The following is a 13,339-nucleotide window of genomic DNA, read 5'->3' as shown; positions in this document are numbered from 1 at the left end:
TTCCTGCTGGCTACTTGTCTAAAAACCTTCAAGGCTGGAGACTGCACAGCCTCCGCCGGGCCCTCTGTTCTGTGAATTATGTATCCTTACTGTTCGGATGGGCTTCCCTGTCTGATGTGCCTGTGACGTTTCAGCTGCTCAGGGCCATGTGAACAGCCACGCTGAATTAGGTTCATGACCCCAGTTGTCTTCTGCCCTATTGCAGCAGTGGCCGACTGCAGATGCTTCAGAAGATAGCGAGGTAGAAGGTGTGGAGATCTGAGATGATTCGCCTGTTCTGGATTATCTGATACATAAATAAGGGCACCATAGACCCTAACGCATGAAATGTATTCCAAAATCTGTTAGCATTGCAAATTGAGTTTTAGCAGCCTGATCTAGTGGAAGATAACCCTGCCCATGGCAGGGGGGTTGGAACTAGATGATCTTTAAGGTCCCTTCCAACCCAAAACATTCTATGAGTCTATGAATATTCTTGCTAGCTTTATACACTTTTGGCTATGCTATTTTTTTCCCCTCTTACCACTCTGTGGCAGTGAGTGTCCTGTTTGTTTATGCATTATATGAAAAATTATTTCCTTTTATCAGACTTAAATCTCTTGTCTTTCAGTTTCATTCACTGTCCCCTGTCTTGCATATTAGGCAATATGGAGAACAAAAGATCTCAACATGCCTTCTCTGGAGTATTCTTTTTTTTTTTTGTTATATCCCTTCTTGCTGATGTTCTTTTAGAGATGAACAATCCATTTCTTTTCAGTTCTTCTCAAATAACATTTTTCTCATCCTTCCCAGAAGCCCTAGTAATTTTGCAATACTTTTTTTTGAGATGGTGCCGCTGTTTATTACACACAGTATTTGAAGGAAACCCACAATGCTGCTTATTTATACAATGGAATTCTAATAATTTCCCTGCTGTTTTTCATCCCAAAACACATTCATGTTAGCAACTTGGGTTTGTTTTTTTTTGACTGCAGCCACACTTGGAATTGAAATGATAATTATTTTGCTTTAAACTGAATGTGCTTGAGGTGAATTGGAGGTTTCATTTCCATTGTTGAACCCAAAGCTGAGTGTTTTATTAAGTTTTTATGCTGATGGTGAAAGATACATTCATGACCATATTGCTTATTCTGTCTTGTACTGATCTGTTGGATAGTTAAATATCACAATGCTACTTTCTAATGAACTCTAATTAAGAGCTTGGGCCAGACTGTTGTGAAATTGTATGTAGAATTGAACTTTTCTAGTGTTTTCCACGTTTTATCGCATATAGCTGTTTACTTCTTGCCCTTTCAAAGCTTTTTTCCCAGATAACTTTTCTCCATATCGACAGCTGAAAAAGCTAAATAAAGACTATTCAAGTAGAAGGCAGTGTGTGCTGCTACTTTGCCCTTGCAAAATAATTGTGTGTACCTTGATGAAGTAGGCCTTTAAAGGTACTCTTGAATTCTTTGAGATATGATTGTTTTGAAGTTATTTACCTGGAGATGTTAATTTTTTTTTCTTTATTTCCTATGCTAGACACAAGGGCTATAGATGTCACTGCAACTTGAATAATTAAAATATTCTAGTTTGCACACCCTAATAAATGATGCAACTTAAAGCATGGTGTGCTTGCTTAAATGAGCTTATAGGTCAGACCTCACCTTTCACGTTAACTTCTCAGCAAGTGAACTCAAATGTGCTAGACAGAGCCAGCAAAAGGTTTTGAAACAAAATTCTGCACTTTTTCATGTTTAACTGCACATGTCTCATGAACGGTTGCCACAAACTAATGCTCTTTAGGGAGCTGAGAATTATTTTTGTTCGTATGTTTCCTGTGATTTCTTCATTCTAACTACCCTACTCAATAGCATTCACTTAGAAAGATGTACAGGAAAACTCAAAATACCATGTTTTAAAAGTTGATGTGACTTGAAAAATGTTTTTTGTGAACTTGTAAGTTATTTCTCCCTGTTCTGGTGAAGTGCAAATTAATTTTCAGCTGAAGGCTTTAGTGGCCAAGAATCATTTACATCAACTGCTGCAAGAACTTTTTTGTTAATTGAATGTGGTCTAAGTGCATTACATGGCATGTTTTTGCAGACATTGATGAATGTGGAACTGGAAGGCATAGCTGTGCCAATGACACTGTTTGCTTTAACTTGGATGGTGGGTACGACTGTCGATGTCCCCATGGCAAGAACTGCACAGGAGACTGTATCCATGAAGACAAAATCAAGCACAACGGTCAGATTTGGGTGCTGGAGAATGACAGATGCTCTGTCTGCTCGTGCCAGGTTAGTAGAAATAGAACTAGCTGCTTCTGCAAGATGGTGGTAGGGATGAAGGGAAGAGTGTCGTGATTCAAGTGAATTTCCTGTTTTAGCTGCCTTCTCAGGTGCGCGTGTGGTGCTAAGGAAAAATGGAATTATATATTATGTACGGTTTTGGGGAGAGCTTCTCTCTCCAATCTGCACGAGCAGAACTTCCATGGGAGCTTTGTTATATGACACTGGGAGAAGGACGATAGTACTATTTTCTTAGCAGAGATGCCACCTGTGTTTTCTGGGTGGGAGGAAAGGCATTTTCATGCAAAGAAACTGTCTGTCTAGACACATCTCGGCGTTGGTGACTGACGCCAGTGTCTCTAGCAGATGGCTATAAATAGAAGTAGGTTCTGTATCTGCAGAGGAATTCAGCTTAACTTTCTCAAATGTTTGCTGTGGGTACCTTGATCCCAAGCTAAATGCTGATGGAGAAGGAAGGCCCAATACACTGCTGACAAAGTCCTGAGCATTTCAGCAGCTCAAGTTTCATGGGCATGAATTTAATTTCAGACTACCTATCATTTTCCTTATGTGAATAATTACAGAAGAGAGGGACTGGTCTGGAAGTTTAAAGCAAGACTTGACTAGCATCCTTATGAGAATGACATAAACTAAACGCGATCCATTAAAATTTGACCCTTGGGAAAGATGCCCTTAGGTTTCATCAACTTAGGTGAGAGCTGTCTGAAGGTTGGTTGTATGAAGGATGTATATAAGACAACAGGGAAACTTTATGGTAGTTACTGAGTGTGTATTGTGGTTTCTGCCTCTGTTTGAATTGTATTTTGACAAAGATACCATATAGTGGAAAAACTTGTGAGCTGCTAGTGGCTTAGAATCATGCTGAAAAATCAAATTTTGCTACAAGTACTGCTGGAGTTGGTCACATTTCTGCCATTGCTCTATGCCTGTCTTCCAACAACAGAGTGGATATGTGATGTGCCGGCGAATGGTCTGTGACTGTGAAAATCCCACCGTTGACCTATTTTGCTGTCCTGAATGTGATCCAAGGCTCAGCAGTCAATGTTTGCATCAGAGCGGGGAGCTTTCCTACAACAGTGGTGACTCCTGGATACAGAACTGTCAGCAGTGTCGCTGTTTGGTAAGGCTCCTGATTACAGCAGCAGAGATAGGAGGGAAAAAGGAGATGAGATATTCTGATCTGTGAATAGTTAGTTTTCGTGCATTAGCATCCACTTGATTTCCTCTGGAGTATGTGTATAATCGAAATCTGGTTTTCATGGATATTTGTCAGTATTGGCAAGTTCCAGTCAAAAATGCATTTTGACACAATAGACATAATAGAAATTATTTAATCATGAAGATTGTTTTAGCAAAGAGTGGAGGTCATTTGGATATGGCACCTACAAAGCAACACTCATCTGTTCATTCATTCAAAGACCAATGTAGCTGTATAAGGAAATTCTAAATATGTATTTATGATCACGGTTGATAATTTCAAAGACGCCCATAGACTAAAATTTGTTTATTCATTCAGACGTTCTGAGTAACAGAAGAAATAATAAGACTTGATGCATTTTTCAAAATAGTGAAATGAGTTTTGAAAAAAAAAATCTTTCAAAGCTTGTGATCTTTTTCCTAGGCATGTATTTCAGAGTCTGAGCAAAAACTGTTCTGCATAATGCCGCTCAGGAAGTGACAGAAAAAATCCCAAGATAAAAACAACTAGCTTTTATCACAGGTTATGTCCAAATGTAAAGGCTAGTCCATCTAGCAGCTTCTCCTTGTCCCGGTATCATGAATAACAGCCAGAAACCAATTTCTGTAGACATTGTGCTTTCAGGGCTACCGCTGCTAAAATCCAATGAAATAGATTCCCAGGTGCTTCATTAATGTCTTAAAAACAAAACAAAACAACCTACAACAATAAATGTTTCTTTTTTTTCCACGATGTCACTTCTGTAACTAAAGCCTGCTTGCTTTCAGTTGATCAGTGACTGGTTTTAAAAATTTGGAGCTATGGCAAATCCCTGGGAATTTTTTTCAGCTTTTGCTCTGGAGATATTGAACTCATCATTCTCAAAGCCTTAGATACATTTTTTGTGAATAAACTTCTTTCCTAGGACCAAATGCTATTCTCTTTGCCCCCTTAAATCCAGACTACTTAATCTGTGTTTCAAATGAGCTAAGTTGGAGATCAGAGATGGACCTGCTCCAAAAGAAATATGCATTAATGACTTCTGTGAAGTCTTTTCTTTGACCAATAGGTCTGAAACTTTGGCCCTTGTCCAGAGTTGAAGGGGAGCTGACCCCAACTTCTAGTAACTGACGTGAATAATTAGACATCTTTAGATTTGTGTACAGGCATACAGTAACTTCCCCTAAGAATATTCTGGCCCAGCACAGGTCTCTGCTTTGGCCTTTTCATACTCTGACCGTACTGAGGCCATCATGCAGAAAGTATGATTAAGTTTGGAAGTTCAGGTATTCTGATCGCAGCATCCAAAACGGATGGTAAGTGCGTGGAGGTCCTCTCGCTGAAAATGCGCTGGTGTTCCCTGCTGCATTGGGCTGCTGGTAGCTTGACGCCCTTAGTCCAGCCAGTGCATTTGTAATGGTGGCAAAGATAAAGCCCATCCGGACCTGAACATTTGAGGGCTTTCTATGGCAAACCAGCAGTTCAAATAGAAGTAAGAACTAGGGGAAACAGGAGATTTCGAAGCACTCATGTTATGGCTTCTGTCACTTGCAGAAGTAGGACTTCACAAAGGCAGATCCATATTCTGTATTTCATGAAGTTTATGGAGAATTTTCAGCTGCAAGTTGATGCAGAGTGTATTAAAATAAGTTAAATCTAGTACACTTCCTGAATAGCATGCAGAAAAAAGCACCCGCCTTGCTGTGTCTCCCACAAGCAATGAATATCGGTGCGCTCTGCACTGACTTCTGAATAGAACTAGATGGATAAAATTAACCAGTTAAGAAACATAATACTGAGTCAGATGAATAGGTAGTGAAACAAAATAAGAGCTAATAATCTTCTCTTGTTCTCATAATATTTGTAAACAGCAAGGCGAAGTGGACTGCTGGCCCTTGCCATGCCCGGAGGTGGATTGTGAATTCAGCGTCCTCCCCGAGAATGAGTGCTGCCCGCGCTGTGTCACTGACCCCTGCCAAGCGGACACCATTCGCAACGACATCACTAAAACCTGTCTGGATGAAACCAATGTTGTTCGCTTCACTGGATCTTCTTGGATTAAGCACGGCACAGAGTGCACCCTCTGCCAGTGCAAGGTAAAGAGCATAAAAATTAAGCTGAGATGCCTCTTTCCCAGCTTGTTCTGTGGCATGTAAATATTAATGCACTGAGTCTGGTCAGTGGGTAGTTGGTGTCTACACTTGTTTTAAAGCAACGGAGATTACAGTAAAGTGTTCAGCTTTGCTAACTTCACTCCTGCTCGTGCTAGAAAGATGGTTTAATGTGCTAGCAAGTCAGAAGCAGGACAACAGCCTGTGCTGCAGTGTGCTGTTAGTGGGCTTGGCTTTTCCACTAGGATAGCTCAATTCAAGCTTGATCACAGTTTTTATTATATAGCTCCATGCTATCTTGGAAATGTATACAGTACAAATAGGTATGTAAGACTAGACTTCACACAATAAATTTGTTCTGTGTGGTACTATAGCGTTATCAGAACTGATTGAATTGCTTTTTGAGAATAGTAATTGTTTTGAGAATAAAAGGACTAGTTACATGGTTACATAGCTTTCTTGCCTTAAAATTAATAGTAGAATCAACATAACATTTAGAACATTTAATAATTTTTGTAGTCAAAGGAATTAATTGTCTGAGCAGAAAAATTAATGGCTATGGGCTTATGTGAATTCTGGCATCTCTTTTTAAAGATGGAAGTGAAAAGGAGGTTAAAATAAGTTTTTCCATTCAAAACAAGCCTGTAAGGTGAATTGTATTTTCCACCGTCAAATACTGAAGAATGACAAAGAGTGTTTCCACAGTAGCCAAGGACAGAGAGACAGCAGGATTCATCCATAGATCTTTAATTATTACTGCAATTCACAGCTGATTTTGGTGTTTATTCTGTGTCCTTCCCAAGCAAGATACTTCCCAAACTCTAGTACATGGCACAATTAACTGCTTTGAAAAGGTGCTCATAAAAAATAATCTAACTTCAACACTTCCTTCTGGGAGGGATGGGGAGTAACTGATCGTGTAGCAGAAGCTGTCAAGCACCACCTTCTTCCTCCACTTTGCCTGACACAATACTGTGTGCAACAGCAGTTGCTGCTGTCGAGGCATAGTCCTTTCACGAGAGAAGTGGTATGTGCCAGGTAAGCACAGGCATTTGTCTTGATGTCAGAGCAGGTCGGTGGTTAGAAGAAAATGATGTGATCTGACAGAGTGGCTAATGGTTAGAAAGCCAGCTGCTGCCCAAAGGATGTTGAAACAGGCTTACATGCAGAAACCCGTACTTTTGGGGTCCGTAGCTGGTGGCATACACCAACTCCAATGCTAGAAGTTACTTTTTGCTTGGGCAAGTTGCTGAGGTTTATGTGCCTCGGTTTCCCCATCTGTAAAACAAATAGTTATGTGTGATTCTTCTCTAAAGCTCTTTTGAGATTCAGTGATGGGAAATGTGTTCTCACTGTAGTACCGCTAATCAATCGCAATGCAGAAGCAATGTATCAGTTCTGCTGATGGCCACCTGCGTGCTGCTCCCATCTGCCCTTTTCTCTCAAGCAAAGACTGAACCTTAAGCGTTGACTAATTTGTTTTCAGTGTGAACACATACATAGACTAGTAAAATCCATTGCTGCATTGTGAACATATATAAGATTAATACAGATACTCTGCCAAACCCCATAGATTTAATGCGGCTCAGGTGTGAATCTGCATAACAGTGAAGATGTACCACTTTGTCCCTCAGCAAGCTAAATCTTACTCCATTCTCTTTACAGAGCAGTTTTCTTTTTGAAATACACTATCTGCTCGTATTGGCAGCATTTTAATACTGTAGTTCTGCATGCAAGCAGCCCGCTCCCTCCAGATCAGGTTACTGCGGTGGCCAGCTCATATAGTTCTTCTTCTCAAGCCTTGTGTCACCCCACTCTTTTCTTGCAGAGCATCACATGGAAGGTCAAAGCTCCAGTCTAAGCCTCTCTAAGCAAGCTATAGCAAAATAGGTTTACACAAATCCTTTATGAATTCAGAAACCTGGGCACCAGCTAAAGCTGACTTAGCCACAAAGCCATTTCAAATCGCAAGTAAAGAAGGTGGACAGTAGGATTGTCTAACCTCCTGTAACAGAAGGAGCGAAAGAAAATGATTGAATGATTCAGACTCAGTCTTTAATCAGTCCTGGCAGTTTAGTTAACTGAATGTACTTGGAGTAATTTAGAAGTAATACACACTTTTTATTTGCATTGTAAGAATCAGACTTAAGAAAAGAAGTAGTAGAGATGCAGAAAACAATTTCTCCAGTACTTTAATGATGTCCATAGGTAATCTGTTCCCTTAATTGCTAATATTCTCAGAAGAATGTGTGGACTATCAGGAAAAACTTTATGGATTAATGTTCGCTGGTGTTACAACTAGGATGTATTAACTTGAAGCATTCAGGACTAAATAAAACCTGGAGTCCCTTCTGCCCGATCTAAATAAAAACTCCCAAGTGCCCTGTCTTGTTCAACAGTTTTGTGTACTTGAGCAAATGCTTGATACCTTTATGTCAGGAGCATTTCTTCCACTGATCCCAGCTTCTTTCAGTTTGAGTCTTGTAGCTCTGGGATACAGGCCGCAGCAAACCAAGCAATTAGAGGAATCATAATAGCCCGTTCCTTTGGGCAGGGGAAGGAACATGATGACAATGTCATGAATCCAATCAAAACCTGTAGATGTCTTGTATTTTACAAATCTGTACGTTCAAATCTGATGGATGTTTACAAATGGCTGAGCTTGTTAAATTGACTTGGTTGGTACAAAATGCTAATTGTTTCAATTCTTCTTTCTGTTTTTCCTTCCTTTAGAATGGCCACGTCTGTTGCTCAGTGGACCCACAGTGCCTTCAGGAACTGTGACACCAACAACTATCTCTCACAAGCAGTTTCTGATTAAAGAATTTTCCTTCACAAAAAAGACCTGTAGACCAAAAATTGTACAAAATTAAAACTAAAATTAGATTGGTTTTGTCCATCTAAAGTGCAGATATGTGATGAACTCAGTTACCTGAATCAGAGTGAAATTTATGGGACTCAAGACAAGCTCAGATGTGTATGAGGTTAGGCCCAAATCTTCTGGCTATTTGTCCGACATCATTATGCAGAATATTTAGGTTAGTGTAAAGTGACACATTGTAATGCTGTACATAACGATGTCGAGATCCAAATCAGCTAGGAGCTCTTACAGGGTCTTCCGAAGCTTTTAGAGTCCAACGCTTGACCAGATGCAGAGATATCATATTTGGATCTGCACAAATGTGTTTGATTGCTCACTGCAGAATTTAGCAGATGTTTGAGTAAAAGGATGAAGCCTTCAGGAATAAAGAACCTAGCAGTTAAGATGTGATATGTACAGTATGTGCGCTGAAAAAAAAAAAGATAGAAGTTATTGTAAAAACAAAAAAAAAAACAAAAAAAAAAACCAAAAAAGAAAAACCGTGATGCACAGGCATGGCTTCTTAATGTTTTCTGATGGGAAAAGTCATCAATATTTCCTTGTTTTACTGCACTTACTATTATTTCTTGATTGAATTTGTTCAGTATAAGCTCGTTATTGTGCAAATTTAAATAAATATTTCTCTTACCTTAAGCCTCTGTTTGTGCCGTCTTTCCTTTTCAGGGATGTCACTTTCATGCGTGTTGTTACTGTTCCTTCTTTGCCAGCACGCCTAGGCAGCTGGGCCATGCGGGTGGAGTGTCGCCGGTCTAGCTCCTCTACGTATGGGGGCTTCTGCCCAGCACAACCTTATGCCTATCATTTCTTATCTTTGTTATTCTTCTGGGAATACATAAGTAACTTCATACCTCTGAGCTACTACAGTGGATTGAACAGAAAATTCATGTGCCTAAAGATCAGACCCTACGTGACAGAGGGATGCTGGGTGGGTAGAGGCCATTTGTGAGTGACTTGGATCTGTTCAGATTTACAGAGGATCTTCTCCAGATTTCTGCTCTCTCCAGCTGTCCCGGGTTAGTCTTTCCGTAAGCTCCACAGCTGGTTTAATCGTTTGTGTAAAGTATCTTAATGCATGGGGATCGCTTCAATATGCAAACCCTATTTTCACTACTGTACTGTTGGGACAATAATAAAAGAGGTTACGTGACCAAAGCTATGTTATTCTGGAAGAGAAATAAAGAAAAAAGCAGTGCTTAAAAATTATGGGCTGAAAAGGCTGAATTTGTAAGGAATGCATCACGAACAATGGAGGCAAAACAGGAGAGGAGGAAACTGCCCAAGATGACAGCATCCTTTAAATACTGCTCCAGTAGTCATGTTCTTTTCAAAGTGCCTTTCTTCTCTTCAGCATCCTCCTTACCCATTCAGTAGATTGTCATGCAACCTGGACAGGTAAAACTTCCCTTAATATTACCCCCATGTATTATTAAGCTACAAGGGAAGTCCATGTATATGTTTTTTACAAAACAGAATTATTTTCCTGCAAACAGATGCTACTTCACAGTGTTTCACGTACAGCAGGAGATCAAAGGAATGCCATGCAACTGCATGTATCCGGTAGGTATTCCCTTGAGCCCTAGTGTCTGTACTGTCTGCTGAGTACTGGATGTTTATGGAGCAGGGACTATAAGAGATGCCAGGCCGCTGAATGCAAATAATACAAACAGAATCAAGAAACTAAAAATCGGAAAAAAATGCAGCTCCCCCCCCGCCCCCCCAATTGATAGTCTACATTCGACCATTAAAGCTATGAAGATTTTCAGACCAAATAAACCTTTTTCCTCACCTAGTCCATAAATAACAGGTACTCAGGGGTTTTACTGTATTGATCAGTTTCTGGCAAGCTGCAATCAAAGTCTTTAAAGAGTGTTAGCTCCTTGAAAAAGAAGCTCCTTTCTGTACAGTGTTTTCTTGCCTGCTAGTAATTGTCAAGAGGTCACGTTTTCCCCTCAGACGCAGAGGCACATCTCCAGTGGATTTCAGTGGCAGCTGCATGCCTATTTCTGAGAGAAGGTTTAGCAGAATGTGTTACCATTTAAGAACTGCACTTCAATTTCATTCAAGAATAGGTATAAGGCAGACATAGGAAATGGATGAAGACCAGACTTCTTTTTTGAAAGATACAAAAAAGAGTGAACATTTTTCAAGGGCAAAATCCTCGGGCTCTGGCAGAGGCTGTCAAAAGCTCTGAAGGAAAGCAGTGGAGCTGGTAGAGAGAAGGGCAGATATCCACAGAACAGTTGTAAGCATCCCCATTTCGGGTCCGTGGATAGGTAAGATATGGGTGAGGCAAGTGTCCCTGCTCTTGATCTGTTTCAGTGCATCCACCGACATCAGATTTAGACCTATAACAGATATGAGAACTGTACAGAATGGAAGGAAAATTATCTCCAAATTATTTCTCAATCCTTTCTCGAAGGCAAAGTAATACTGGTGTTTAATCCCAGCTTTTAATCAAAACTAAACCAGTGTATAGATGGAAAACAAGGATCTCTTTCCTTTTGTTGCCTACCCTGACCTGAATGTTGTAGGATCTTTCTGCTATTACAGGTTTGGAAGCACGGTGCAATACACTAAGAAACAGGCTAAAAAGCCAAGAATTGAGACATAACATAATAGCTAAAGCTAGAATCAAATCCTTGGAGAGACAGTCAGTGTTGCATGTATGTAAAGAGCAGAAGTCATACTGCTGAACAAAGCTGGAATTCTCTGCTAAATAAAAAATGAGAATGGGTTGAGTGAATATTATCTAATTTATCAATGTTCAAGGTTACTAATCAGTTGGGAGTTCTTCTAAAGGTCAGCAAACTCCAAGGAGACATCTCAGTGACCCTCGTTTTCACTCCCTTTCACTTCCCTCTTCCCCATCTCCCTTCTGTTCAGTCAAGCCAGTAATTAGTAGCTCATGTTTTTAATTTTCCTTGAAAAGTAAATTTAAATATTATTAAAAATTGATGTCTAATTTCCAGGCTTAAATTATCTGTCAGACGATATAGTCCATAAAAAAAAATTATATTTCTGAACGATGCAGGTACGTTGTGTTCTCTCACTGGCCTTTCATTATTGACGCACTGTTTGCAGTGTTTGCAGTACCAGAATTCAATAACTTCCATAAAGGAGTTGTCACCTCTCTGCAGAGTAATTGCCCTAAGTTAATAGACCTACAGATATAAAGGCAGAGATGTCTTCAGTTACAATGCTGAATTCAATGCTATGGTGAAACAAGTTGACAAAAAGCAGCAGTGTTGTAAACCGTTGAAAAGGGAGCTAACTGTGCAGCTGCAAATTTCTGGTACTCACTAATTTACCATGGGCAAGAACAGGGGGCTGGCTGCCTCAGTCCTTATGGCTAAGGACATCTTTGCCTTCTGTGAGAGCTCCACCTTTAACAGTGCAACCGGTGAAATATGGCATTAAGTCACAGCCGAAATATTAGCCGTTTCTTTTGTCTAGGATGCCTAAAAGTGGACATTTGTGCAGGGAGTGCTGTAAAACTGCCCTCCTTCAGTGCCAGGTCTTGCCATTAACTGCGTTGGGCTACAGCAGATTCACCGTGGGGCACCTCAGAGAAGCACAACCTCGTGAGCCACACAGCCCAGACCTCGGATCCTGCTGACTTCGAATTCAGGATGTCTATGGGGTGGCATCTCCTCCTCCATGGACACGGGGAGTCTCACCTTGCATGGGTCACCTGTGTGCGGAAGTGCTCAGCTGTGGGGTAGGTTGCATGGGCCACTTGCAGCACAGTGATGGTGCTCAGCTCACGTGGCCTCTCAACAGGCAGGGACTCCCTAGATTTCTCAGATAAAAATAGCAGCAGCTTTAAAGCAGGGCTCAGCTAGTTATTTTTTAATGGTGAAACTTACTTAGAGGCAAATGCAGTTTCACTTGTCCCCAGACCAGTTAATAATTTAAGTTAAAAATCACCAGATAGCTTTTGCCAACTATATAAAGAAAATCTGAGTAAGAGAAGACTAGAGCAGCTCTGGCATCTCCTGAGTGGGCGACCTGTGGAGAAGCCTTTCTTCTGCAGTGCACCGGTAAAGCCCGCTGCAGTCACATCTTCTGCCCAAGTCACAGCCGTATGCGCCAAGTCACAATCCTGGCCATCTCTTCTGATGCTTTTTTAATTTCTAATTAAAAATTTAAAATTTCTCATTGCTTTAGCATGGTGGCCAAATCTCTGTCCTGGGAGAAAAGACGAAGCGTACCAGTGGTTTTTTGAGTAAGAAGAAGCGTTTTAGAGAGGGCCTGAAAAGAAAAAGATGGTATTGCAAACCCGGTTTCTCAGATCTCTGTGCCCGGGCTGTTCATCAGCCATGTGAACGGCCACTAGAGTGTCAGTGTATTTCACTTTTTTTTTGGTCAGTATGATGCTAATGCAAAATGATAAAAATAAAAAATCAATTGTTAAAATCAATTACTCATCTAGGTCTGCCCTAATCAGTATTTTCTTATTGCCAGAGTTTACAGTCTGTAAAATGCCAAATAGGCATTGTTTACTATAACAGGAGATTTGCAACCCTATATTCTACTAATCTGTTCATAGATTATTTCTATAACATGAAACTTTAATTACTACAAACCATAATAATCTATTGATCATATAATATTTCATCCATAAGAGAGCCAAACTCAATTACTATGCTTCGCCGTAAAATCTGTTTTTATCAGTAATCTCATTTTACCGTTTTAGACTTCAAATGTCACTCCGAGGATGTCATTTATGTATCAGCAGTATTGCTTGGAACAGTAAAATAGAATTGTTTAAGTGTTTATTTTAGGACTGAGTCATGTTTGAAAACCAAAATAACTAGAACTGCATCACCACAGCTAGAGCATCCATCTAAATAGAATAGCAGAAACAAATGGCAACTAC

At 40.2% G+C, this 13,339-nt stretch overlaps 1 protein-coding gene across 1 annotated transcript in view; it reads left to right on the top strand.

Annotated features, from left to right (window-relative positions):
• The window catches only part of LOC104078750 (protein NEL), a 66,704-nt gene extending 57,611 nt beyond the window's left edge, over positions 1 to 9,093 (top strand). The window contains exons 5-8 of the mRNA XM_009580515.1: positions 2,086 to 2,279; positions 3,235 to 3,411; positions 5,340 to 5,564; positions 8,313 to 9,093. Coding sequence (XP_009578810.1) covers positions 2,086 to 2,279; positions 3,235 to 3,411; positions 5,340 to 5,564; positions 8,313 to 8,363 — 647 coding nt within the window. The 3' untranslated portion in view covers positions 8,364 to 9,093. The remainder of the gene's footprint in view (positions 1 to 2,085; positions 2,280 to 3,234; positions 3,412 to 5,339; positions 5,565 to 8,312) is intronic.
• The last annotated feature ends 4,246 nt before the right edge of the window (positions 9,094 to 13,339 follow it).

The sequence above is a fragment of the Fulmarus glacialis genome, unplaced genomic scaffold, assembly GCF_000690835.1.
Source record: "Fulmarus glacialis isolate BGI_N327 unplaced genomic scaffold, ASM69083v1 scaffold3026, whole genome shotgun sequence".
Lineage (NCBI taxonomy): Eukaryota > Metazoa > Chordata > Aves > Procellariiformes > Procellariidae > Fulmarus > Fulmarus glacialis.
This window is presented reverse-complemented; position numbering and strand designations above follow the sequence as displayed.